The 27,745-nt window shown below is 40.3% G+C and overlaps 1 protein-coding gene across 2 annotated transcripts in view; it reads left to right on the forward strand.

Moving 5' to 3' along the window:
• Positions 1-27,745, forward strand: part of ncam1a (neural cell adhesion molecule 1a) — a 220,519-nt gene that overhangs the window by 144,624 nt on the left and 48,150 nt on the right. For both annotated transcript variants that reach the window (XM_029518980.1, XM_029518981.1), the window contains exons 2-8: positions 5,347-5,421; positions 6,821-7,030; positions 8,690-8,833; positions 11,905-12,042; positions 12,605-12,722; positions 16,002-16,162; positions 16,887-17,029. In XM_029518980.1, coding sequence (XP_029374840.1) covers positions 5,347-5,421; positions 6,821-7,030; positions 8,690-8,833; positions 11,905-12,042; positions 12,605-12,722; positions 16,002-16,162; positions 16,887-17,029 — 989 coding nt within the window. The remainder of the gene's footprint in view (positions 1-5,346; positions 5,422-6,820; positions 7,031-8,689; positions 8,834-11,904; positions 12,043-12,604; positions 12,723-16,001; positions 16,163-16,886; positions 17,030-27,745) is intronic.

Below are 27,745 nucleotides of genomic sequence, written 5' to 3' on the forward strand. Positions count from 1 at the left end.
GTTCTTTCCCAACTTTGTCAAATTGATAACTTCAATTATCAGCATGCCTGGCAAGCTATTAACTAGGCAAACATAGGCTATATGTGTGAGCATGTTCAAGGGTAATTAGTACTTTCAGATGCTCATAAAAGACCCTGTCTCTCTTTGTTTATGATAGAATAGCACCAATGAAAACTAATTTGGGCCTGTTGCCCTGCATCCTTGTGAAATGTGGGAATTTTAATAAGCAAAATGGTTTAAAAAAAAGAAAAAGGAAAGTAAACGAACTGGCGGCGCTTTCATTGTTTCCATGTTGATCGTTCGCTTTAATTCGAGCCTGCATTGCGGTTTTATTTTCATCATGTTGGAACAGGAATGTTGAAATATTGTCTTGCTGGATGAAATGTATTTTCTTCTTGGGTGGACTAGGACCAATAGAATAATCTCAGTGCAGACAACATTGATGGAAACATAACTTGTGCGGCACTTTTTACTGGATGTATTTACTGTTGGGAATGAGTTGCATATGTAGTTCTCAGGAGACGGGGTTTGTGAGGCGATATTAATGAGCAAACAGTCGCTCTGAGGACAGAGGTAACTGTGGGATACCGTCTTCCATGTTGATATAGTGAGATAGCATTTGCCATCTTGGGTTGCTGTGGCCTCTAATTGCCTCTGTGGATGGTTTCAGGGAACAACCTGTCTGTTTTATTTGGGGTTTTTTTTTTCCTCCAGGAAAAAAAAAAGGGACAGGTTGCACTAAGGGCTGATGGTGGAAACTGTCAACTCTTGCTATACAGTTGTGCTGCCCTGAAAAAGTGAAAATACAAGGGACATGTCACTGAAAGTCTACAGGAAAAAATAAAATCAAAACAGCAGATTGGAACTTTATTTATACAAGCGTTTGTCAGAGGCAGAACTGCTGTGCAGACAAGATATTTGTAGTGAGTGAGTTAAAATTCAATGGGTGAACTGGAAAACCCCCAATTCGTATGGGGTTGTTTAATCTGAGAGGTTATCTTGTTATTATAGCTTTGTGTTAATAAATTCCTCTCATGGATGATGTGAAATTCTGCCTGCACACCGGTTTCAATCTCTAACATTAGTACCGCCCACTGCTCAAATTAGCAGGAGCTAGGTTGTCATGCTGTTTGCTTGCTTGGGCCAGATTTGTGTCCTTTTATTCAGGCCTGCTTCCTCTCTTTCACTCTCTTCATTCTTACTGATGTGTTTCAGTGGTATATTCCAAAAGAAATAAACAGTTTTGGTCCAAAATATGCTTCTAATGTCGCTGCATCGTCCAGAATAGTATTTTTACTGTTGTGAGTAATATCACACGTAATTTTGCTTTACAATGACAATAAAATGTGTAATCTAATATAATCTAATACGAGTCTGTTCAGGCCAGTCGCTGAAGTACAAGCAGAGATAAATACCTGAAATGGCTGAACTTAATGCTCCACATCAGGGCTAAGATTAAGATATCACACCCTAAACCAGATTTAATAATACAGTGAAGTATTTTTGGTCCATATCAGCTTCATAGACTCTTTATCTTTGCTTCTAAACCAGCCCAAGTTGTCTCAAATTCTCATTTTCTTGATATGAAGGAGCTCTGGTCTTATTAAAAGAACACAAATAAGAGTTGGGAGGCACAGAGCAACATAAGTGAAGGGAACGGCTATTATGTTTTGCATAGATCAGTGTTATGCCAATTATGATATAAATGAAAGCAAGCAGCCATGCATGTGACAACAAAGGATACAGCTCTGAAAAGATATCCACCGGGCTTTTCCTCCAAAGTCTAGATTTACACTGATTTACGGAGTTTTCTTTCCCACATCCACCCAGACGATTTAATGTCTGTGAAAATATGCTGATGTGATCGATAGCAGAGATGTTGTTTGTGTAAATGCAGCGTGATGAGACGATAGGTGTCCAACATGGGAACGAACAGAGAGGTTTGAATCTTTAGGGAGGCCTTAAAGTGAGGGCCAGGCTATATGCTCATGATTGGTGTCATGAGTGAGCACATCAGGGCTCCATCCTTTATCAAAGGTATCACTCTTTCTACCTGTCCTATTAAAGTCCCCTTCATTGCTTCTGGGCGTCCTCGTTTCACTTTTTTCTTTACATGATCGAGATCAGGTCTTAATTTTTGCCTCTTTAAAGGATCATAGTGATCGTTTGCATGGTTTGGCGTGCAGATAGAGTTAAACTCAATCACACATCTGAAAATATTTCAACATACTAGTGTTGAAAATTTTATACAATAGTGCAACCATTACAACAGAATATTATTAAAAAAAAAAATGTCGATTAAGTATATATTTTATTAAATGATACTCACGTCCCTTATTATCCATCCATCTATTATCCATATTGTTTATCCGTCAGGGTCGCAGGGCACTGGAGCCAATCCCAGTTGACATTGGGCAAGGACGGCGTTCACCCTGAACAGGCTGGCAGTCCATCACAGGGCCGACATGTAGAGACATACAGAGAACACCAGCGTTTGAATTACAACATGAGGGAAATGAACTTTTGATATCTGTGATTTGGAGAATACCTTCAGCGTAATCTATCTTGTGTCTATTTTCTCTTGTGACAGTGAAAATGACGGTGGTCTGCTCTTTTTTTGGGGGTTTTTTTTTGTGCATACTTTTAAAAAAAAATCTCGTTTCAATCTTGTTTTTGTCTATAATGTCGTTTAAAAGAAAGAGGACAACTTAAGTCCAGATAATACGGCTTCCTGGTATTAATTTTCAGTGGTAGACGAAGAATATGCATCTAAAATAACAAATAAGGTAGACGTCGTTATTTCTCAGTGAGAAGAATCATGACCTTGCACATTCTGTCTGAGATTTGTCCATTAATTAAAAGTGAGGACTTCTGGTTTTTACACCTTCATTTTATTACTCACAACACGCTCTCGGCAGAGAGACAAAGTCACACTTTTGTTTGACAAATGAGACTCAACAGCCACTTCATCATGGAGACACTGTACAAGTGGCCATTTAGAGCCATACGCTGAGACAATGGCTTTGGGAACAGATATCTTTCCCACATCGCCCAAACTCAGTTTTTTTTTTGTGTGTGTGTGTTGGCGATATGATCAGTTGATTTTTGGCCAGTTGTCTTAGTGTTTGGAGGCATGGCTATGGTTGGGGGTTCTATCTGTGATCTTTCCAGATGAAGGAGGGAAATGGATATGTTGTTTTCTTTGTATCTACCTCCATCTTGCACAAACAAACATACTGTGTGGGTAGCGGTTTTCCTCACTGCTGCATGCTAGCCTGGAACAAAAGGCTGGGGGCTTTCATGCCGCGTTTTTCTGCAAATCAATATTTGTATGACTTCTTGACTTCGCCATATGCGAGATATTATCCTCACCATGAATAGAGTGGATATAAATATTTGAGAGCGTTGTTGACCAGGAAAATTACAGCATCCATTGCCTGCTGAAATCAGTTATTTATTCAGAAATTTTCCTGACAAACAACTTGACGCAGTTGTGACCTTCCATCTTCTCCTTCACACAGTGATCCCACTATATTGCTCTATTACATCGGTTTTGTTTGTTTACACTAAACCAAAGATAGCAGGTTTCCTCTGCTCCTAGACAACCCCCCTTGTTTCTGTATTGTTGTTGTTGGTCTCGAGACACAAAAGCACATTATGTACATTTGAGAAGCTCCACCCAGGATGTTGGCTGGGATTCGGCTTCACATCATTATGATAATTACTTTTCACATAAAGGAGCCTGCAATGAAAAAAAAAACCAAAACAAAACAAAACAAACAAACAAAACAGTGAAGGCAACTGCTGGGGCTGTGACTGCCCCCCCAGCTTCCTCCCCACACGCTGAAGTGTCTCCATAGCTGTGAGATTGTTGCATTATGACGAACCAATAGCTCATTGTGCTGCGACCATAATTAGCTACCTGTCTTTGTAAATCCTTGCAAAGCCTTTGCAAATCATTCCCATGAATTTCCTGGTGAGAATCGGGCAGACACTGACTCACTCGTTTGTGTGAAGTGGCGACACACTGAAAGCTCAGTGGGATTTCTCTGTCAAGCTCCGGATCACGATTCAGTGGTGTTTCTGCTTCGCAGTCTGTATTTCGCTCCCATTCCACACAACGCTGCAGTTAGGAGTTTCACATTAAAGCATTTCACTTTCAAAAATCATTACGTCGCTTGTCATTCTGCTGCAAGCGTGCAAGCGAGGATTTCCTGACGAGGCTTTGAAAATTATTTCGCATTTTGACACTTTTCATTGAAGATGCAAGAGTTTTAATTTTAATTTGTTACCATGCCGGAATGAACAAACACCAGGTGTTTCTCTGGACTCGCTAAATACCATCTTTGGTGCCGCGGCTTTAGCCGATGCTGAGAATTTAAGTGCATTGGATTCTAAGAAAAGGATTTGCTTTCATTTCTGGCAGTGTCCTGCCAAGAGAAGCAGGGATGAGAAAACGAGCATGTGAGCACCCTGCAATGACTCAACGTTATGTGGCTTTTATAAACAAATTAAAAAAATAAATCTTTAGATATTGTTACTGAATATACTTAATATTGTTGCAGAGGACTATGAAATCAAGATGAAAACATCCAAAAGACTTTTTTTTTCCCCCCTTCTGTTAATTTCTCTCCTTCTGTGTTGTCCCTCCATGGTTTTCAGTCAGTTTATTGAAGTCATGAGGTGCTTATTTAATGCTTTGACTTTGGGAAGTGTCAGACAGTTTGATTGTCACAGGTGCATGAGTCATTAACGTCTTACACTTTGAAGTGAATGTGGAAAGAGCTATCGCATCTTATAATTGAATGGCAAGGCCAAGGATGCCATTATCTCAGTTCCTTGTGATAATGCGAATCACTCAGTATCCAGCTTTACAGTATAACCTTGCTCAACAATGTGCGAGGGAGTGCGACAATCCACTTGTCTACATAGGGCTGGTAAATAAAAAGAAATACACATATTATTACATTCTTCGCCACCATAGTGGTATCACTTTAACACCAATCTAATGAAAATGATTTCAGTGTTAGTCGGGCTTTTCGCTGCACAACATAGCCTCAACGAGTTCGCCTGCAAACATCCTGTCATATCACAAAGGGTCCTCATAGAAAAAGTGGACCCACAAGCCACCTGCACTTGGAGACGTTACACTCTGGTGCGCCAGAAGATTTCATCACTGTTTCATTCATAGAGGGTATGCATGAGAAATAGTTGCTCTTTCGAGCAGCCAAAGCAATTTCATTCTGAGCTCTTGCCCTATTGTGCTTTGCCCCCGTGTCACCATTTGTCATGATGGAACCAGAGCCTAATGTATATATGTTGTCTTCTCTTCTTTCCACCACACAGCCGCCATCCAGGTGCAAATCACACCAGCACAGGGGGAGATCAGCGTAGGAGAGTCCAAGTTTTTCCTCTGTGAAGGTAAGAGTGATGCTACAGTACAACACAGGCAGCTCCAATGGAAATGCCATCCGGTCTGTATATCGTAGAATCTAAGAGGATTAATGAGATGATATGATGACAGTGAAGCGTAGCAGTTTATGCTTAGGTCTCATTCAAGTTGGACATATGGCTCATGAGAAGTGATGCAGTCTGAACAGATTATGACAGAGAGGTCTTCTACTTTCAGTGTGTTTTCGATGTTGACTGTTCTGTACGTATGAAATTCAGGTGTGAAAGATAAGTCAGAACATAAATCAGTCTGTACATGCACACAATCAGCTCCTCCGGGGTCAAAGGTTCTAAAAGTTTGCCTTTAGAGTCTGTAATTTCAGATTGTTTTATTCAAGTTAGAAATAATTGGTGAGTAAAGCAAAATGTCCCCGTCTCTTCCTTGAGTCAGGGTCTGCATTACTTCAAATGATTTACTGTGAGTGTATAATGTAGTACAGCATACTACATCATAAGTGCTCTGTAGAATTCCTTTTAAAAAAGAAATATACATGAAAATTATTCCTGGGGAGGTTTAGTTTTTCCTCCTGCTGCTCTGAGATGTAGTCAGTAAGTAAGTAAACTGAGGGCGGAAATGGTTGAATCACTTTAGTCTGTTGGTGTTGATATAACCATTTTTATTTTTTATTTTTTTTTTTATTTTGGAACATAACTTTTCAGAGCAAGTCTGACTGATGTCTCCTGGCATAAGCCAATCAATCCTAAAGGATCAGAATAGCTTAATTAGAAAAAAAAGTCTACTTGATTATTCCATTAATCTGGGTAATTTTAAATCAAACTGATTACGAAAGTTAAAGCCATGAAAGCAGAAGTTAATGTTCTCCTGCTTCTGGTTTGTGAAGCCTTAAAAATTTTTCTAAGTGATTTTATCTTTTCCTGTGAAGGATTTTAGCTCTATTGTTCGTGCTGATTCTTTGGCTGAAAGTCAAAATTCATTTGGGACTCTTTGTGTTCCTAAAAACGAAAGGAGGTTTTAATGTGTTTGAGCAAAACAAAGCAACAAAAAAAAAAAAATGACTCTGCTTATATCCTTGGAATCTTATAAAAAAGTAATAATATGGGAGAGTTATTTCATGTTTCTTTTAGTGAATAATCTGGTGTCCGACTGAACAAATAGAATTTATTCACAATTGCAAAAGATTTTAGGTTTTAGTCAGCAAATCTCGTCCAATCTATCACAGAATTAGTTTTCATTTGGTATGAATGTGTCCAAGTCATGTTGACAAAAAAATACTTCATTTATGAAGAGCAGATATTAATTTTTTAGACTTGTCGGATTGTAGTAATTCTTCTTTTCTCAGGGTCATTACTATCTAGCGAAAGCGGGAGCAAAACGTCCCTTCCCTCACTCTTAGTTTTCTCTTTTCAGTGGTGGGGGATGCTAAAGACATAGACTGGTATGGCCCCAACGGTGAGAAGATCCTCCCCAACAGGCATGACATTTTTGTGAGTCGCAATGATGAAAGCACGTCCTCCCTGACCATATACCACGCCACAGTGGAGAACGCCGGCATCTACAAGTGTATCGCCAAGTCTGAGGACATGGAGACCCAGGCCACGGTCGAAGTGACAATCTTCCGTGAGTCTTTTTTTGGTATCTTTTAATGAAATCAAATCGCTGTTGAATGGCCAGGATGACCTCATTCAAAACAAAGCCATGATACCAATAGTTATTAATAGCAGTTACTATAGCAGCCCAAACTAAAAACTGTAAAACAAATGCAACTGAACAAATACAAGTAATTGTTTTCGCAGCAGTCTGACTTCCATTAGCCTTTGTCGTCCACTTGTTGTGGAAAAGGCATTGCTGTGGACTTTGTAAGCAACAGTACGTGTCCGTGAGATCTCCCTGTTGGTTTCTATATGAATGGTTTGCTGTCTGTTGACTGATGTCAACAGTTTGAATCCATACATTCAAATTGAGTCAGAGGTGGACACGGCTGGATGCGGCTGGATGCATCTGGGGTCAGACGAGCAAGCCAAAAGCAGAAAAGCTTTAGAATTAGAGCCTGAGCAGCCAAAGTCAAAGTAAATACACTGCACAACAAACTTCATAGAAAAAAGGTTTCAAAATTGGCAGCAAGACATGCGTAAAAAAGAAAGAAACTAAGGTCCAAACTTCTTCACTGAGAAAAGAAGATTTATATTCTATTTTTTTATTTGTGTTATAAGAAACTGTATTTGGGAGGATAGAGAAATACTTCAGGTGCAGTTGTACCTGACTGGCTTCATCAATCAAATTTGGTGGCATTTTCTTTGGTGTCATCAGTATTTTATTAACAATTTATAGGAGAATGAGCTTTAAAATATGAAAAATTGCTGAGAGCGTCATTTGATCGCACAGCAAAGGACTGCACGCTCTGTCACGTTCTGCCTGTTCTCAGCAAATAAACAAATAATTCTGTGACAGCAGCAAATGTATTTTGAATGTAATGCAATGCCTCTTGGATTTGTTGTTGTTTTTTTAAGATTATTTTTTTATGAGACGGTTGATTAGAGGCAGGAAACAACTGTTCCCTCTGTTTAGCACAGTGTCTTACACTGTTTCCTATGAATTATTTTGGTGTTCTACTTCATAGTTTCACCATATAAATTCAAATGGAATCATAATTGCTACCTGGATGGCGTCCACTGGCAATATGTTTTCCAGTCAGTATAATCCAAAGTAATTCATTCCCATTTGAATGCAAAAACCACTTAGTGGAACATAACATTTCTAAACTCAGCTTCCAACTTAGCCTTAAAGAGAGTGATGACAGGATTTCTCCCATGGAAGAGGAAACATATCTAAGTCTGTGAAGGTACACGGCATGTCTTCAATGTACTAAACTTGGTTCAAGCGCAACAATTCATTAAACTGAGCTCTCCTTAGAAATAAAAAAAAAAAACACTTCCCTTTCAAAAAACAGAAGTGAAGTGCTCTGAAAATGACTCAGGGCGCTGGGAGTGTTTTTTTTTTTTTCTTCTTTCCACTCTGCTGTTGTGTGTAGATTAAGACTGACTGAATCGTCTTCACTTCAGATACCGCCCCACACCATCTGTGAACATATATAAAGTAAACCAACAAAACTTTTATTTGGAAAACAGAAGCTCAAACATATGGTCCCTCATTATGCCACTAATCAACTATAAGATTCTTTCCTGCAGAATAAATAAACCACATGGGAGTTTTCACCTCTGAAGTGTCAGTCTGAACAGTGAGATGTGTGATGTCTGTGTTTCTGTCGATCCCCTCCAGAAAAGATCACTTTCCAGAAAGCCCCGAGCCCACAGGAGTTCAGCGAAGGTGATGACGCTCACATAGTCTGCGACGTTGTCAGCTCGCCGCTACCCGTCATCATCTGGAAGCACAAGGGCTCCGTGATTCCATTTTCCAAAGATGGTGAGCCAGTCGAAGTCCAAAACGTTCCAGCACTTGTGCTAATAATTATACTAACACTCTCACCTGCAATCCAGCGTCCCATCTTATCCCTCTGACTCCCTGAGGAGTCACTGTAACGTTCAGCCAACGCTCTCTGCCAAGTCACACTCTGCGATCAATTGCCCATGGTCGTCTTCGTCAGCTTCTCCTGCCCAGGATCTATGAACAAAGCTGTGAATCACAGATGATGCATGCAGGAAGATGTTAAATTCCCCACACAGAGAGCAAGAACTACTCTGAAGCCTGGAACAATCCAAAAATTCAATAAGCAAAAGGGCAAAGGGGTGGAAAGAGAATGAAAAACAGTGTAATTTGCAGTGTTTGCTTTTTTGACAGCACTGAGCACAAACGCAGTCTAAAACTAAAGGTTATGACACTTAAACATTTAACAAACTTTAGAATATAACTCATTTTATATCACATTACTTTTTTTTTTAAATAAAAGCAGAAATTTAAATTGGATTTTGTTCTGTAACTGTCCCAACGGTTTAATAGGTGGCTGTAGTGTTGTCCTCATTATAGCTTTGCCAAGTTTGCCCACTGCTGTAACCACCACTGAAGGTAAACACCACCTCGTTCTCCACCTCACCGCATTACAGCTTGAAATAGAGTTATGTGGAAAGGTTGCTCCTTTACAGAGGACAGACACTGTAATCGGCTTCAATTTGCAGACGTTATCAGGGATCTTAACGGTCGCTCATTGTCACAAGAGAGAAGTAAACAAAAACGTCTGAAGGTCCACAGAAACCTCTCTACATCACGCTCCCTTTTCTCCTTTGTTGATTCCTGTGTTCGGAACAATTCTTGCTTCTGCAGTACACGTGTTTGGAGTTTCGAGGCGTGACACAGAGCTACAGTACAGTGTCTAGTTTTGAAACAATGAGTGTTCCTAACAGTCTCAAATAAACGCGGCCGAAGTGAGCGAAGCTGCATGAGCGTCTCCACGTTTCTGACAAATTTAGTTTTTGCTGTTGTGACTCTCGAGCGACCTTGGGATCCAGTGCAAGTGCTGTGAGACAGAGCTGACTAAAGCAGCCGCCCTCTATGAAAGGAACGGATTACAAACTCCTCAGCGGGAGCAGGAACGACGTGGAGGAAATGGTGTAGTAAATATATTCATCTACAGTTTCTGTGAGCGATTTCATCCGGCAACTCTGGCTGCGCTCTTCAGAAGGGCATCGATGAGACGGATCCGGAGCGGTTCAGTTTTTGAGAGTTCAAGTGAGACTTGAATCTTTTGTGTCAGAGCTGAAGTGTCGATGAGCCTGCCTTAACCGTACAGTAACCACCCCAACCCCACCCCCCAGTGACCACGGGAGAGTTTGGAGCCACCACAGTGTTGTGCTAAGCCAGCCTTTATTCTCGGTCTCTGGACTGGGAATGTGTTTTTCACTGGAAAAAAACCACTAATTGTAACCAACACTGAAAACTGAAAACTGGTTATGCAATTTTCCTCAGAGCGACAGCTGACCTGACTGTTACTCCAACCATATGCTGCATGTTTCATTGTTAAAACCTCCCATCAGAACTTTGTCAGTGCGATGTGAGTCAGCGGAGCAGGAAGCAAGAGCTGCTTCATAAAATGCTAAATTTATTTCGATACCACACGCGCAACTTGCAGACAGAAAGCAAGTGGACAAATGGTGGGTATTTGGCATTTTCAATTAAGGGAAAGGCAGAAACAACATAATGAGGAAATAAAATGACCTCCACATTTTTATTAAAGCAAAATAAAATCAGCACGATGCATCGTTATCAGTGGTACGAGTACTCATAACGTGGAAAGGGTTTTAATCATTCATGCTTTTCCCACTTCATAAGTGCATTGGTTAGTATAATATCTTACCTTGTAACAGAGTAAAATAGCTAAAGAAAGCACACTTATCTCAGGTGCAGTCAGTCTACACCATGTCTGGCAGACAGTTAGTTGAAGTGTATTTGTGCGTGCAATAAAGTGCACAAATCTTGAAAGTGATGGGAATAAAATGTTCATTACCCCGTGCCCACATCCTGTCTGGCTCTCACTCATAATTATATGCATGCAAGTGATTTTATAGCACACAGACGATTCTTCAGTTTACACAGATGGCTTCTCTTTCAATAGGCAGAGAAATTGAAATCTCATATAAAGTCAGTAGCGTGGAAATTGAACTGGCAGCACAAAACTGTCCCCCACAAAGGACTCAACTCTCCTGTGTGTTCACTTCAAAGCTGCACGCTAATTAAGCGCAACTTTTAATTTTGTGAATTTTACACTCACACTGGCCAATCAGACATTTTGGAGACGTGATTTCATCATCCAGTTTGACATACGTGGAGAACAAACAACAAAGATGACTCAGATTGTTGTCTTCGGGCCTCTTAAAGCAAAAGTGGTCGGAGGCTGGGATTTTAAAAAGGGCGGAAACTCCCACCCCACCAAAAAAAAGTGTGAGAAACGACGCCTGGTTTCACTTAGGATGTCTCTCTTTCTGTGTGTTTATGGCTGCTTTAATTAGTGTTGCCACAGTTTGTCAGACTCTGTGATCATGTGAAACACACAGAAATACGTCTGGTGTGGCCGTGCAGGACTCGCTGGTTTCTTCCAAACACACGTCTGATTACCATGAAGAATGAGGACTTTTTTTTACCTGACCCCATCTCCTGTCTGATCATTCAAAGCATTTCAGATTTTAAATGCCCAACTTAAAAATTCAGATTTTCTATATTTGATAAACAATCATATTTAATTTCACACTTCAGTTAGAGTCACGCTGACTAAGAAGCCATTTTTGTTGATTTTTTTATTTATTTATTTATTTATTTATTTTGTCTCCAAAAGATAATCATTTGCAAACAACCCTGCCCCTTAATTTGGAGTTAATCCCTTCCTGGTGTTAATTTCAAAAGAAGAGTAAATAGCTTACATGAAAATAAACACTGAACGTAAAAGCAGGCCACATTGATCAAATTTTATCTACCCTGTCAAACCAGTTTAATTATAATAATCTTGGTTTTTGTTATTGTTCTCTGTTTGCCTCTGCTCGTTGCAGTGCGATTCAATGTATTAGAAAATAACCACCTGCAGATCCGCGGCATCAAGAAGACAGATGAGGGCATGTACAACTGCGAAGCCCGTGTCATGACCAGGGGAGAAATTGACTTCAGGATGATCAAGGTCGTTGTTAATGGTAAGCACCATATTTCTGTCACTTCTTTCCTCCCTGCCTGTCCCGTTGCGTGGAAACAAGCTGATGCTCAGCACAGTAAGGTGCAGCAGAAATGTGCTTATAAAAATCCTTAAACTAGCTTTTTACAAAAAAAGAAAAAAAAAAATTACATTCCAGATTAGTGTGAAATTTGGGGTTGATATTCATGGCCCACAGAAGATGGGTTTGACTCTTTGCCAGGCCACAGCTTAAATCATTCGGTTCATTCTTGTTGCTCTCATAGCAGCAAGCTGCTTCCATTGAAGAAGCTCTGTGCACTACCTACTCAGCATTGAAGCTGATGAGCGCAACGGGGCAATAAAGAGCTAATGAACCACATATTAACCATTAGACCAAAGGTTGAGCTAAAAATAAACGGAGACCATTTGACATTTGACTCTGCAACTGCACAACGTGTAAAGCAACTGTTCTCGTTTCCACCGTCCGCAGGTGGCCAAAAAATAATAACAAAAAAAAAAAAAGCTTGGAGTGCAGATTTAAATCAAGTTGTTAAGTGCATTTTGTATCTATGTATCTGCTTCAGTGCTTCCCACCATCCGTGCCAGGCAGTCGGAGGTCAACGCGACAGCAGACATCGGTGGTTCTACCTTGCTGGCTTGTGATGCAGACGGTTTTCCTGAGCCCACCGTCACCTGGGCACAGTACGTCATCGGCTGCTGTTCTTTGCATGTTTTGATAAGAAGGATCATAAGAAGAGTCTGTCTCAGATCTCTGCCGGATCAGATCCACAGTTAGATCTGAGGTGTCGCCCAAAAAAAAAGAATTAAACCTTTCATTTTATTCCACACTTCTTATTCTTTTTTTCCTTCAACTTCAAAGGAGAACATCAGTCGGCTGATGTGAAGGCGTAGATGTAAAGAAGAATGAATTACAAAAAAAAAAAAAAAAGTATACCTGGTTCTGAGTTAACCTTCCTGTGTCACCACACTAGAAAACTTCAAACACAAAGTAGCCACAACTACCGACAGCATTCATCAGTGCAGTACAACAGATCTAAGGAAGACGTGTTTTCCCAGAATTAATTTGTCAAACAGTTGAAAGCAGCCAGATAACAATGGATGAAGATGATGCAGAGCAATGCAAGAGGAAATAATAAAGCACAAAAACAAATACTGGAGCAGCACATGTAGAAGTACTTTTCCAGTACTTTGTTGGATTTCATTTTCCAAGGCGTTCAGCAAGGAGTGATGGGAAAGCTTTATGTCCTCACCCTCGTTGAAGCTTTGTCCTTAAGAATTTATAATATTCAAGGGACTAGTGCAAATGCCATGGCTGGCATTTACAAGCCAGTTCAGTACTTAGTATCAACGACACTGGTTTAAGGCTGAAGCTCTGCCATTTAGTTGCAGGATGCTCTGTCCAGCCCCTACCACGGTAAAAGCTTAGGGCTGAAAAGCCGTCGCTGGGCAGTTTGTCGAGGCGTTATTAGGCTGTTGCTGCCATCTGTCTCTAGCTGCAGGACACAATGACAACTGCACCACACTGACGCACGAAGGACATGATCCTATATGCAGTGAGCAGATACTGATGTGCAAGAATGTGCATTCAAGGAAAGGTTATTTTATGACACCATGTCAGCTGTGTGCACGTGTCCGTCACCACACTGAATGCACAATGAGAAGCATGGAGCCTGAAGTACATCCAGTTCTGGTCTGCAGCGCAGTCACTGATGCATGAAGTGTGCACACAACAAATAGATGCACTGATGTCTTTTTTTTTTTCTCCTTCTACTTTTTTGGTTATATATATTGATTTAATCAAGAGCTTGTTCTAACTTCATGCTCTGTGTCCCATTATTTTAAGGCGACAACTCAATATTTACACACAAACACACTGAAAACTATTATAAGCCCGAATATCCTACAAATCAACTGGTAGGAGGAAAGTGTTGAATTAACTTGTGGCTCTATATTGAATCTAAGTCATGTTGTTTGCTGGAAAAAATGCTGTTTGCTAAAAGACTTACTTTAAAACTTAAATGCAATGGCTGGGTTAATCACTTGGCTCCCCCCACAGCAAATATGCAGTTCCTGAAAATAGACGAAAATCAAGTTGGTCTCCAAACAAGAGCAAATTGCTTCAGGTTTAGATCAGTTTTGTTTAGTTTTTTTTTTTTTTTTTAACCTCTTAATAAATTGAACCTTGTCATCTTAGCTTGACATGAAACTTTGTCAACCCTTGTGCTCGCCTGTCATGTCAAACAGTTGCTTGGACTCGATTGGTGCCCTCTTAAAAAGAACAAGAATTTTAAAGCTGTTGTTGATAGGTGTTTTATTTTCTTTTATTTTTTTAATTGGGCCATAAATATAAATTTGTGTAGCCGTGCCTGCAAATGATCGTGTGGGAGAAATGATGAGATTTACATGTATTTACATTTTCATGACTATAACAAGGGCAGAAAGGCTTTGATGAGTATTATTAGGCAGGTTTCCACTCTGCACATGTTATTTAAATTGCAAACCATTTTGATCTTGTTAGTGTGGTTATAAAGCTGGCACAAGTCTAAAACCTGCAATGTGCACCGGGTTGCACCAGATTCTTGCCTGATTCGAGCGAGATTTACTTGTCAACTTAATGTAAAGCTCGGCTGTTTGTTGATTACTTTGCTACATAGCCGAACAGGAGTGGAATATAACTCTGCTCACAATTGCAAAAGCAAAAAAAAACAAACAAACAAACAACCGAGTTCCTCGGGTTGAATTAGGTTTAAAAACATGTAAGTGTGGTTTATGATGCAGCAGTGTTATGACATTTGGGCTGTGAATTGTAGTTGGATAGCTCACATTAGTGAGGATGTTTTTTCATTCCATTGTATGAAAAGAGCGGTGCTTTTTTCTCCAAACAACAGTGGCTGAGTGTGGACACTGAGCATTAATTAGCTGAAGGTGATATCGTCTGGTGCAAAAACAAGTCAGTCAGAAAGACCCAAAAATGAGAAGGCTGCTTCATTTGCCAAAAAAAAAAAAAAAAAGAAATGAAATGAATAAAAGCAATCAGTTTTTCAGCCTGAGCAATTACCTGGATCTCAAAATGGAGAGAGGATGAACCAAACCCTAACCATCGGTGCACTCTAGTCTCCATCTTGAAAGTATCAAGCCCTTTCTAGATGGTTTATAATGACTTTGCACAACATTAATTTAGTTGCCATTAGCTGGTGTAGTGCCTGATCAGCAGTTTTTCAATACGCCTTCATATTCATGGCCCGCTGCAGCAGCACCACTGGTGTGCAGAGAAAGCAGGAAATAAGGCCTTTTGCAAGGACATGACGTGATTAAGACTCTTCCGTGCAACAAAACTTCTGTGTGATGTGGATGTTGAGAGGGAGGGAGAGCCAGTTCCTGTCCAGAAGATAGTTAAGACAGACAGTTAGGTTGTTGGGAGGACAGATGGGCAAGGAAGAGGAAAAGCAGAAGGGTAGAGCTCTATTTGTTCTGGTTTCCGATGGGGCTGCTGACACGGCTGTCATTCACTGTCTGCCTGCGAAAGGCTACAGGAAGGCTGCTCCTCGGACATACAGTTAATTCTCCACAAACAAGTTTCTTACCTCTGGCAAAGTTCTGCTTCTCAGGAGTGCAAGGCTGTTAGAAGTGAAGCAAACATGCATCATCATCAAACTGTAGGATGGTATGACCTCCTTTAAAAATACAGATGTAAGGGCTAAAGGAGAGCTGAGGCAACTGAAAGCTGTGAAAATATTGGAGGTGTTCTCCGGACAGTACAGGACATCTTTTGAACTCTTCCAGCCTGTTTTTTGTGTGTGTGTGTGTGTGTGTGTGTGTCCACTGCCCTTCCCTTCAGGAAAAAATCCAGGGAGATCACTGTCAAAAAGTTATAGCTCGCATTGTACGGCCCTTCAAGTAAGCAAAAGCGTAAGATATGAACTCTAACATGTCTTTTTCTTCTTTTTCCCTGCACCACAGTAACAACATTGTCCTTGAAACGGGTGAGAAGTACAGTTTGAACGAGGATGGCTCAGAATTAGTAATAAAAGACGTCAAGAAAGTGGATGAAGGAGATTACACATGCATCGCCAAGAACAAGGCAGGAGAGAAAGCCGAGGAAGTCAGCCTGAACGTGTTCGGTAAGAGAATAACGCATTCAGTTACAATGCCATATAGAACGCAGAGGCTCTTTTTCTGCCTCTCTGGCCTTTTCTCTTGTAGTTATTGACATTTGCTGCACACTCTACAGCTACTGCAGTGTCTGCGTGCAGGGTTACACAGAGTGAAGCGTACGGTTTAAAAGACAGCATGTCCTATTGAAAACTAATTATGCCACCCCTCAGGACATTCAAAGATACCACGCTACAGTTTCTGTTCATGAGAAAAATTGCACCAGTCTTATAAAACAATGTGCTAGAAGCTCTATTATGTATGATTGGGCTATGAAATCACAACTCGAATGAGTTCCGTATGTAAGCTTCACTAAGGTCACAGCTATTCCTGCACTGATCAATGTTTTTGTGAAATTAGTAATGTGTAAGAGAATGATCAGCCAACTCTACAGGAGCTCTTCAGAGCTTTTTAGCCTCTGTTGCTTTTGGAAAAAAACATTTGATAAACACACTGCAGACTTCTAGGAAACATGAAATGAGAACTAAAGTTTGTCAAAAACGTTTTAGTTCATAAACTCTACAGTCGGTTCACTCTGTCGCCACCAAGTGGTAAGAAACTGAACAAAGCGGAAATGTTACAACTCAAAAGGACGTCTATAAGAAACAAACCTTGATTGGATTGCGTATTGATAAGTAAGAAGGTGTCTAGAAGGTCATGTGTCACTAAAACTTTGTGGTTCCTTTTTCCTAGTTCAACCCAAGATCACATATCTGAACAACCAGACTGCCTCTGAGTTTGACGAGCAGGTCACTCTGACCTGTGAAGCCTCGGGCGACCCTACGCCCACCATCTCCTGGAGTTTTAAAAACAGGGTGTTCACTGAAGGACAGCAGGTACTGGCTTTCTTAGGGGACGGGGCTATAAATAGGACAAAACATTCCACTCATGTCAAAAGACATTCTGCCAAAAAAAATCTATATTCGAGCCTCTGCTAGAGTTTTCGCTGATACTGAATTCCACGCTCGACATCATTAAATAGCACTCCTTCAAACAGACAAGCATCTTTGCGAGTACAGGCGCTGAAGACAGAAAGGTCAAAGCGCCCTGAAGCTCTGACGCACTTAAGAAAGGAAAGTTTTAATTTGATAAATTCATGCAAGAAATTCCAGATACTTTACGTCTGTGTTCGACAAAACTTTAATTACCTTTGAATGCTGAATGTCAACGCCATATTAGCAGCGAATAACAAAGTCTTTGTGAAGCAGATTTTTCCAATAATCCAAAAAAGTTCAGGTGGTCAGAGGTTGGAATAAACCCATGCATGCTCCCATAATGGCCTGCACTGCACTATTTTTGGCAGTACTGAGCGTACTCTAGTGAACAATTATGCATGAGCTGGCTCCTCGAGGAGTTGTTATTGACAAACCTGTTAAATTGTCATTTATGTCAGAAAACCAGAACATGACTCTAATCCATCACAGAGCCAGCACATTCACAATGACATTAATAAGTTTAGACTATTCTGTCATTCCATTCCTCATTAAGTCTAGAGACGATTCCGGTTAACTTTCTCCAGCTCATCTCAGCTCATTAATAGCCAATCATTCGTTACCGAATTGCATTGCCACCTGAATTTGTTCTTGTACAGTGGAGAGTGGATTCCAAAACCATTACTTTAAACTTCTTTTCCAGTGCTGTTGGAATTGCATTAATGATTTTGTACTATTCTTTCATGAATGCTGGAGGGGCGACTGTGCAGATTGACAAAAAAAAAAAAAAAAAGATTTCCAGGTAGTGCCACGCCATCGCGCTCCTCAGCTCCAACCGTCCACTTCACTCCCTGTTTATCTTTACTATTTAAAAGGAAATTATTGTGAAATTGTGTAAAACATTCAAAATTAAGTGAAAATTGATCATGATTTCAGTGAAACTGGTTGAACACGGTTACGCTACTCTGGCACAATGCGAGGATAATCCACTTTGGAAATGAGTGGGCACTGTTTCTCCACAGTGAACATGACATAAGGGTGAAGAAGTCTATGCACATAAAGCCAAGAAAGGGTTGTCATGCACAAGTATACGCAGTCATTTTTTTAATCATGTCCTTCAGGAGCACAGGAGATAACACTGGATTAAAGCTTTGGCTATAGAATATGTTTAACGGCTTCCCGAGATATGTAAGCAATGAATACTTCCCTGTGCCTTTTCTCCGTTACAGTTGTCTCAGTATGCTGGCAGTTTCCAGCCTGACGAGAGAATCTCATCCCAAGTCTATTGCCGTGCTCTCATCGGCTCATTAAAATGGTATAATTTTGAAAAATCCATCTTAATGGTCTAGTCTGACAACATGCATCATGTGAGCAGTAGATGGATTAGTCACTTCAGAGAGGTAATTTTCTGCTGTGAATGCAGTAAACAGTATTAAGATAATTACCTTGCTGCCTCAAGCAGGTTTGTGGATTCAGGAAGAACACTTGATACGTTTATTTTGGGGTTTTTTGGGTTTTTTTTTTTTTTTTTTTTTTTGGAGTTAGATGCTGCAAAAATAATAATGCATCTTCACATTATTCGTGATCGTAATGGAAGTTAGGAACTGCGTGTCTCCCTTTACCGAGGCCCCCCATTTCCTGGGCCTTGGAAGATTTGTTACTATGCCACAAGGACATGATATGATTTGGCTAGTTTAGCTGAAATAACCTTGAATATGGCTGAGTCTATGCTGCATTTTAATCACTCCCAGTAATGCACAATATACTCATCTTTTATTAAAATGGAGCATTGTGTGAGGTAAATCAGTCTCCCATCACTTCTCAGCATCGAACAGTGTGAGAAATCTCTCTCTGGCCTCTATGTGATGCAGTCAGTGTCCTGAAATTGAGAAACCAAAGTTCAGATTCCACTTCAGCTTTCTGCTTGATGTTCAGCCTCTCTGTTGTGCTCTTTCACGATGTTTCACGGCCAAGTTGTCAGTCGAAAAAGACTGAATAAAACACATTTGTTGCACACATGCAACAACAAGTGTTCTGTTCTCAAAGACACCTCCAGCAGATGCAATGGCACTCTTGTCCTATTAAGTCCCAGAGGACACAGAGGGACTCTTCTGCACAATATTTGGGCCATACTGTCCTACTTTACTTCAAAACTCTGTCCATCTGGACTCAGTTGGGGCCCAAAGCTGCCACATAAAACAAAGTTTAACATAAAACATCATCAACATAAGCTGGTATTTGAATTCTTCACATGGAGAATAACAATATATAAGGCCAGTCTTATTATGTGTCTTATTGGCAGTAAATCCCATGAAAAGACTGAAACAACATCTTTGTATAATGTTGCTTGGCACTGTAGTTATCAGGAAACATGATTGAAAGATGAATAAATCGAATATAGAATTTGATTTGCAGTATCTTTCTGTTATCTACCAAGATATTTGTCAATCAAACATTTAATGCTATTCTATCAGCTCTGTTATTTGTTGTGTGGAGCTGACGCCTTGACTCCACCAACAGTGCTTCCTGTACACCAAGGAGCACTACAAAAGTTGTGTGCTTTATTGTGTCACATATGGTTTACCTTCTAATTGTGTCCAATAAAGAGGACTGCAGTGAAAGCTGAAATGCATTACTCAGGGGCCTAAACGATACTCATGGTAATGAAGCTATAGGTGACCCAGTGTTATGGTCTCATTTGTATAGTTTTTGGATAAAGATAGAGGCCTATGGAAAAAGGGAAATGAACTGTCGGGCTGCAGCCGCACACACACACACACACAGCACTTGTTATTAACCTATCGAACTGAACTCAAGGTGAAAATGAGCTCTGTGTCCAGTCTGGAAACAATTTTAGCATGATTAATATGCTGTTGCTTTTGTCCTTAAATGGGATTTGGTTCCCAAGATGGAAAAAAATATAGATCATTGCCACTTCATCTTTTAATCAAAGCCAACAAATAACATAATGCTGCCATAATGCTGGCAGCCTAACAGTTAGAGCCTCTGTTGAAGTTAAAAGCTATAATGTGTGTTCTTTAACATATCATATGGTCTTAAACGTATTCAGAGGAGATTGTAGCACTTGATGGAGAATTTTGTGGCAATGCATAATCAACAACATTTTTCAAAGATAGCACAGTGTCACAAATATCACATAACCACGCAGTTTAACTGCCATCTCAGGAACCGCCCCTTAATGTGACATTCATTTCCCACACATTGAATTTCTTTGTGACACAGCCTGTATTGCTTTTTTTGTTTGACAGGTTTCTCCTTGACTTAAATGTAGAGAGGATACATGATATGAGTGATTCAGTTTTACTTGAAATTTTTCTGTCAATTTTTCATCTGACAATAGTTTCCTTTTGGGACAATTTGTGTCGTTTTTGCGTTCCATATAGAAAAAACAGCAACAAAAAAAATTACACAGATTTCCACCACAACTAAAGGAAGCAGTAGTAGTTTGTCATTTATCACCTAGAGTTATGGTGTACCAAAAGTTTTTTCTAGTATTTACGCCATATATATCATTACACATCATACCATAGAAAGTCCTAAAACCAAAAACAAAACATTTCACTGCACATTGTACCATGTTTGGCAGAGTAAAAATTGGAATTTGACTTCTGAACTACACACTCACCCTAAATGACTGCATATTGTTTTAAATCAACAGCAACAGCTTTTCAACAAGCTGGTTTCATTTTAGTCACTCCAAAAAGGTCAAATAAGTCGTAATTTGGAAAAGAAGAAGAAGGAAAAAAAAAAAAAAAAAAAAGGGAATGTGCACAAAACTGCTTAACTAAGATGGATGAAATCAGGAATTTCCAACCCTCTGAGGAATTCTTTTTACCCGACTTTGCAGCAAAGCTTAATGCAGCCTTCTGAAGCTGGGTGTGGTGCCAAAAGTGGAAATGCATGTAAAAAGTGTTTTGCTTAGTTTTTTTTTAGTATAGGGGTCTTTTTTTGTGTGCGTGTTTGTTTTGGGGTTTTTTTTGTTTTTTTGATGGCATGTCTCCATCTCAGTTTCCTGCCAAGAAAAGTAAAACATAATGGCATTGCTTTGGCAAACATTTCACAGCGTTGTAAAGAACGACACACAGAGGCTCAGCACTTCAGAGGACAAAGCTTTTATTTCAAAGTTTCTATGAATAATAATCTCTTTGTCGTTTATCTGATGTAAGCTGAGGGTCCATGTTTTTCTAGAGGAGTCTTGGAGGACAGTTAGACATTTGAATCAGTTAAGGTGTCCCTCATTTCTCTTATTAACAGTGCCATATATCACTGTCAGTCAGTGGAAGTGTCCACACAGCGCGGCGTATTCATGGCTGCATTGCAAATTACAGAATTTTGCAAGCCGGTTGCAACTCACAGTTGTCACCGCGTATCTTCCTCCAGGCGCCGCCTGTCATCATCCCTTCCTATCTATCAATTTTGATTTAATGCCAGTGTAATCAAAAAATCCCACCGATCATTTGGTCCGAGCTCTTACTAATTTTCCTTGCATCGCCATTCATCATTGGTACATTCCATTTCTGCCACGCTCTGTCCTCCATTCATGTCATGCTTCTACATCATACGAGTCACACTACAAGAGCAGCACCAGCGCGTGTAATCATAATGCTGAGCCATGACAGAAGGGTCATTTTACTGGCTTGTAAAAATTAAAGTGGATGGTATGATCGGACCATCTCTTGAGAGGCAATTTCAGTCTTTTCACATTGATATCTCCGGCTCTTTATTTCAAACTCTCGTGTTTCCGTTGTTAGCATAAGAAAAAGTGGTGCACTTTTTTTGGACATAAATGAATGAGTTAATCAAACCATAGAATGCCAAGAGGAGAAGGGCACTAATTAGAAAAACACTCCCTGGATATCGGAAATGCCTCACTCATAATTAGTTTGTACCCTTTTTTTTTTCTGTAGTGTTCCTCCAAATTCTCTCTTATTACAGTACATTAATTAATAACTGTTGGAGCAGCCATGATGCTGCTTCAGGAAAATATGCTGCAATTTGGCATTTTGACCAGCCCTGTAAATTCCCTGACCGCAATTGAACTGCCAAGTCAGAAATCTTGACCTCGATTTAACAGTCTGCTTCACCTTAGTAAAACCTTGACGTTAATGAAGTACGATTTCAGTACAATAGCGTAACTTATTACCGGCAGAATGAATCATAATTGTAACAAATACAAACTGCTAGGAAAGTCATTCTGTCTTACACACGCGAAATTAATCTTCATCAGCGTTTCTGCTCATTCTATACAGATGTTCATATTGTACAATAACAGCAGCTCAGATGTAAATGTCAGTGCTGCACATTTCAAACATGTTAGAGCTGGATGGCTCTGTCACATTAAGCATTGCGGTGTTTTCAGACAGCGTGCGGTTTGCCACCTCTGCCGCTGACTGGCAACAGGGCCGTTTTCTGTTGGGAGCTGGCAGCGTCAAGGCATGATGCTGTGGCAGTGGCTTCTGGCCATTTCCAGTCCTTAGCAGCCTGCTGCTATCCACCATCCACCGGCCATAACCTCATCATGCAGCTCGACTCAGTGGGTTGTAGCTTAAAATTGAGAAATGGCTTGCAGTATGGCGATGCCGATGATAAAACGAATTTTTCAAGCCAGTTTGATTAAAATTGCTCACAGTGTCACTTAAGACAGTACTTTTAATTTTCGTTAATCTGTCCACTCTCTGCTGATGAGGAGCTGAGTCACGTAAGTGAAATCAGCTCCTGAGCTCCCCCCTCCCCCTCCCCCCAAAAAAAGCTGAACAAAAATAGCTGGCGGCACAAAGAGCTGTGAGCGTTCACGAGGGCAGCGGCCGCCCCCGTCCCTCTCCTCCCCGCTGCCCCCGCTGCTGACCTCAGTGAAACTGTGCTGCCTCATTTATAATGAACTAAACAGGAGGCAGCAGGCCACTGTCTGAAGGCACCTATATGTCTGCGGTACGTTTTATCAAAGTTACATCCAGTGTCACGTCATCTTAATTTAGCACGGGCAATACAATAATCATAATTCATAATGGAAAACTTATACACACCTGCAAGTTGATTTTTCTTTCCATTGGAAAATGACCATAAACCAGAAAGGTGCAAAAATTTGCTCAGATCTACCCAGAAAAATAATCAGCAGTAATGGAGTAAATGTGCTTTTGTAGCTAATGGCCTGGAACGTTCAGATGTGCTGGTGTGGTCCTTCAAAAAAAAAAAGAAAGAAGTGAAATCATTGCGTATCTCTTGCAAGAAAAATCTGCTCTGGAGTCACCGTGTGTGTTTTCTTTTACAAAAGCTTACTTTGCTGCACTGTGTTGCTGTTTGTCTTTGCTTCCTCTGTGTTTGTCCTTTCTAGGCTTCTTGGACGCGACCAGACAAATATGAGGTACAGCCGCTAGATACTGTAGCCACACAATAGTCGTGATAGCAAAACCTTCCAGAGTCGACCAACTCTCCTTTCTTTTCTTTTCTTTTTTTTTTTTTTTTCCGCAGAGCAGAAGTGTTGTCATTAAGTCTGCATTTAATGTGCGACACATTTAGTTGTGCACTAAATATGTAGACCATTAGACACGTAGTACAGTACATTAAATCCATTTAGTTCCAGTACACATTTAGACTTGCCCTATTTACATGTCCTTGTTTATTTTTGTGGACTAATTCCATCTTGAGATGCAGAGTCGCATATCTCAAAGTAGATGTTCCACTTTTCCGGCCACATGCTGTTTCCTGCAGCGCAGTCTGTTTATTTCTCGGACTTTGCTGGATTCAGGTAAGAAACAGAATTCCTGCGTTGGTCTTGATGGTAAGCCAGCAGCTGCACAGCCTCACACAGAAAACACTGTCTGCTCTGCCGTTGGCCGGGCTCAACTCTAACTCACTGAGCAATTACTAAGTCTTAACACAGTGTGGGGTCTTGGTGTTTTTGTTTTTTTTTTTTTGGGATGGCGTAACTTGCTATCGCAACCGAGGAGTCTGCATGTTTGTACTTGACTTTTAACCACACGTTATGGAGGCCCACTCCTCCGCTCAGGAGGACAGTCGAAGCACCTGGTGTCTCATTTCTAAACTGTTTACACTGAGTCCAGCGATTCATCGGGCTCTTGAGGTGGCCGATAGTCCTGGCTTTATTCGTCAAGGCTCTGAGACATCACTTCTGCATCAAACCTCAAACACAGAGTAAGACGATGAAACCGGTCAACACATTATGGCTTCATGATTTAGCTGCCTCTTAAATCACCAGTAATAATTCATTTTTAAGAATCAAACTCATAGATATTCTAATTATTTATCCAAAACACCTGCACCGTCCCTGCGTTCGACTGAAAGGAAACATGCAGACTCCTGGCCGACACAAAACAACAACCTCTGCCTTTAGTTAGAGCCGACACACTGTAACAAGCTGATTTCACCCATTGTCTCACACGCACACATAATAAGTAACGGAATTAATTTACCTCACAAAGCTTCAATGCGACGACAGGAAATGAGCTCTTCTTGTTGAAACATACAGCAATTCTTTGCTTTTTGTTGTTTTCTTTGTTTTTTGTTTTTTTTTTGGCATCATTCAGTGACTGAATTACCACATCTGTGAATTAATTTCAATTACTGCGTCACATGAGCGTGTTAAACGAATCCCAGCAGGCGACCAGTTCGTCACCTGGATCTAAAGTTGTGTAATTTACGGCACTTCAGACCACAGCTGCTGCCTATTCATTATTATGTGAATCTTTTTTTAGGTTAATTGTCAGCATTGTCGCATTATTGAAGCTCTTACATGTTACATTGAATTAATTTCATTATTCTGCATTGAATGTAAAATCCTAACAAAAATCCATCTTTTTCTCACGCAGTGCAGTATGAATCTTTACTTAAGTGATTACTTGTCATAACTTTATTATATGTATTATTTCATAATGCACCCCCCGCCCAGGTTTTTCTTGATCTGGTAGACATCCAGTTATTAGTAGAAGTAATATGAATTTTCACTTTCACCGAACTTCAAAATCAACTTTAGCAGAGACTAACCACAGGTGTCAACAGGGAAGCATTGTGTGATTAGTCACAATGAGAAATGTAACATAAAAGACAGTATTTTGCCAAGAACTAAATCTTTCCAATGTACCTTTTATTCACCAGGAAGTGCACTTCAAAATAGAAGGCTAGCACTTAAACCAGATCACGGTCTGATTATAAAAACCTGTCTGCTGAATGCCGTTGATTTTTAGCTGTGCTCAATAGTGCATTCAGATAGTACTCACAGATTTCATAACACTCTTTTAAACATTTTTACTCTGGTGCATCTGCGATTCGTAGATGTACAGTACTTCTTAAACTGGGCCAAATGCTGCTGCAAGGTTTAAATCGTGAGAGAAAGGTGTAAACTCCTCGGATGTCTGCTAAGTGAAGCCAGTTCAGATGGATATAAAATGGTTTAATGGGATTGAATATATCCCATTTTTGTCTGTTATGAAGTGCTTCATCAAAACCTGTGCTATGAATTCAGATGTAATGCAATTTCTCATCTTTTGTATTTTAAGTTTTATTAGAGACAGAAATAACCAGAACAGTTATCGGGAGTTTTATGCAAAACAAAGGCCCCCCAGGTGACCTGAGTAAATTGAGGACATTGTTTTTTGTATTCATGGTCATCCCCTTAAAACCCCCGGGTGCCCCAAACATCAACATCCTTCATTACTGGGCAAGGACGACTCAAATGCACCACTGGTTTTGGAAGATTGTTGACTTTTTCATGAAGCACAGGCCAGCCGTTATCTCCGACAAGTAGTTCTTCATTTGTCACATCCTGCCGGAGTGTCCGTCCCCCAAATTCAAGACAGTGTCAGACTCAGCTCAAAAGGCTACACGGTTTTACCTCCATTCAGGTAATACTCTTTTTATCCTGCAGGAATGAGAATAAAAACAGCATACTTACATACCGATGTTCACAGGGTTTGCTTTTGCTCCCACCTTCCAATTTTTCTTTAACATGTTCTTCTTGCTACATGCAAGAGCTTTCGTCGACTGTCAACAATTAGGACTGGAGAAGCAGATGTGCTGCCAACTGACAAAAAACACTTTGAAAAGCAAACTAAGAAAAAATGAGTTTTAAAAATTTAAATACACCCGTGCTGTTCACAGACAGAAGAGCAGGATTTAATGTCATTAAGCTGTTGGTGTTTCCAAAAAAGAAAAATAAGGGACCCAGTGAGTGAACGTTGAAACGCCTCGCCACTAACTGGAGAGCGTTCAGTGTAAATTGGTGGAGACACTCTGCAGGGAAACTTGTCATCATTCTCAGATCAAAGTTTCACTTTGTCCAATTCTTAGTTTTATGGCCAAACGTCTTGAGAATCAATGACATTTCTGTCTTTCTCAACCGTCCTTTGCGTTTAGTGCTGTTTAACAGATGTTCATATGCTGGCGTGCGGAACAAATGTGAGGAACATGGTCGCACCAGATCCCTGCTGAATAGCCATGTTAACATTTTCAGTGTAAGCATGTTAGCATGCTGATGACAGTATATTAGATCACACCGCTGCTTAAAGGTTTAGTCCCACAGAGGTGCAGGTGTGGCTGTCAACTCTGCGTCTTGTTAATAGCCCACTCAGTCATAATGACTCAATTGTTTGCCTTGTTTATGTCTTAGGTTGACTTCTGACAAACCTTTGCGATTTATATTGCTGAGTTGCAGCCAGAGAAGTCTTGCATGCCCACCTTGTAATTAGAAAACTTAAAAATTAGAATATTAAAACACCAGCTGTTCTTTTTGAGCATTTGGCATTTACAAAAAAAGGTTTGACACATGCAGCATTAATAGCACTTTTGTTACATCAGTAAGACTGTGGGTGGTGCAGGCGGGCAAAAAAAAAGAGGTGACAGAAAAGAAAAGCAAAGAACTAAATCCTCCCCTCCAAAAAACGCACTTTCTCCATGTTTGCTGAAAAAAAAAAAAAAACTCCTATTGGATCAACCTTAACTTGGATTCAAGGGAAACGCAGAAGCAGGGAGCTGCGTTTATTCACTGACAGATGGAGAATTTGCAGAGTCACGCTGGCATTCTGTCCATTGTAAGTGCTGTAGTACAGAATAGATGATAAGTGAGACACATTTATTGGCAGGTCACTTCATCAAGAGATATTTCAGCCCCACAACACGAAGCTTCAGTGAGTACACAAACTGAGGGAAATCATTTCCCTGCTTTCCATTACAGATCTGCTGTCTCCTGTTTCATTAATCTGATGATGAGTCAGACTTGTTTAATTAAAATGATTCATTGGAATTAATGAATTATTCCTGTTCAAAGGTCTGCCCGTTAGCGTCTACCTCTGCTCTGTCATTAAAGCATTCGTCTCCATTAACTTTATTCCGGTTTTCATCCCAATCGTGTGTCCAGTGCAGCTCCTTCCTCTGTCACTGCAGTAAGGCAAGATTAATGCTGCCCTTTCAAAAATGTTCCAGGACACTCCTTCAGATGTTTCGTAAACAGCAGAAATATTCCTGCCATCTCTGCATCATTGTGCTCTGTGAGGGATAACAATTCAATCCATGATGCTAATACAACATCTATTCAATTATTTATCCAGTGTAAACGCTGAAACGCCAAGAATGCCTGAAATATTAATA

The sequence above is a fragment of the Echeneis naucrates genome, chromosome 14, assembly GCF_900963305.1.
Source record: "Echeneis naucrates chromosome 14, fEcheNa1.1, whole genome shotgun sequence".
Taxonomy (NCBI): Eukaryota; Metazoa; Chordata; class Actinopteri; order Carangiformes; family Echeneidae; genus Echeneis; species Echeneis naucrates.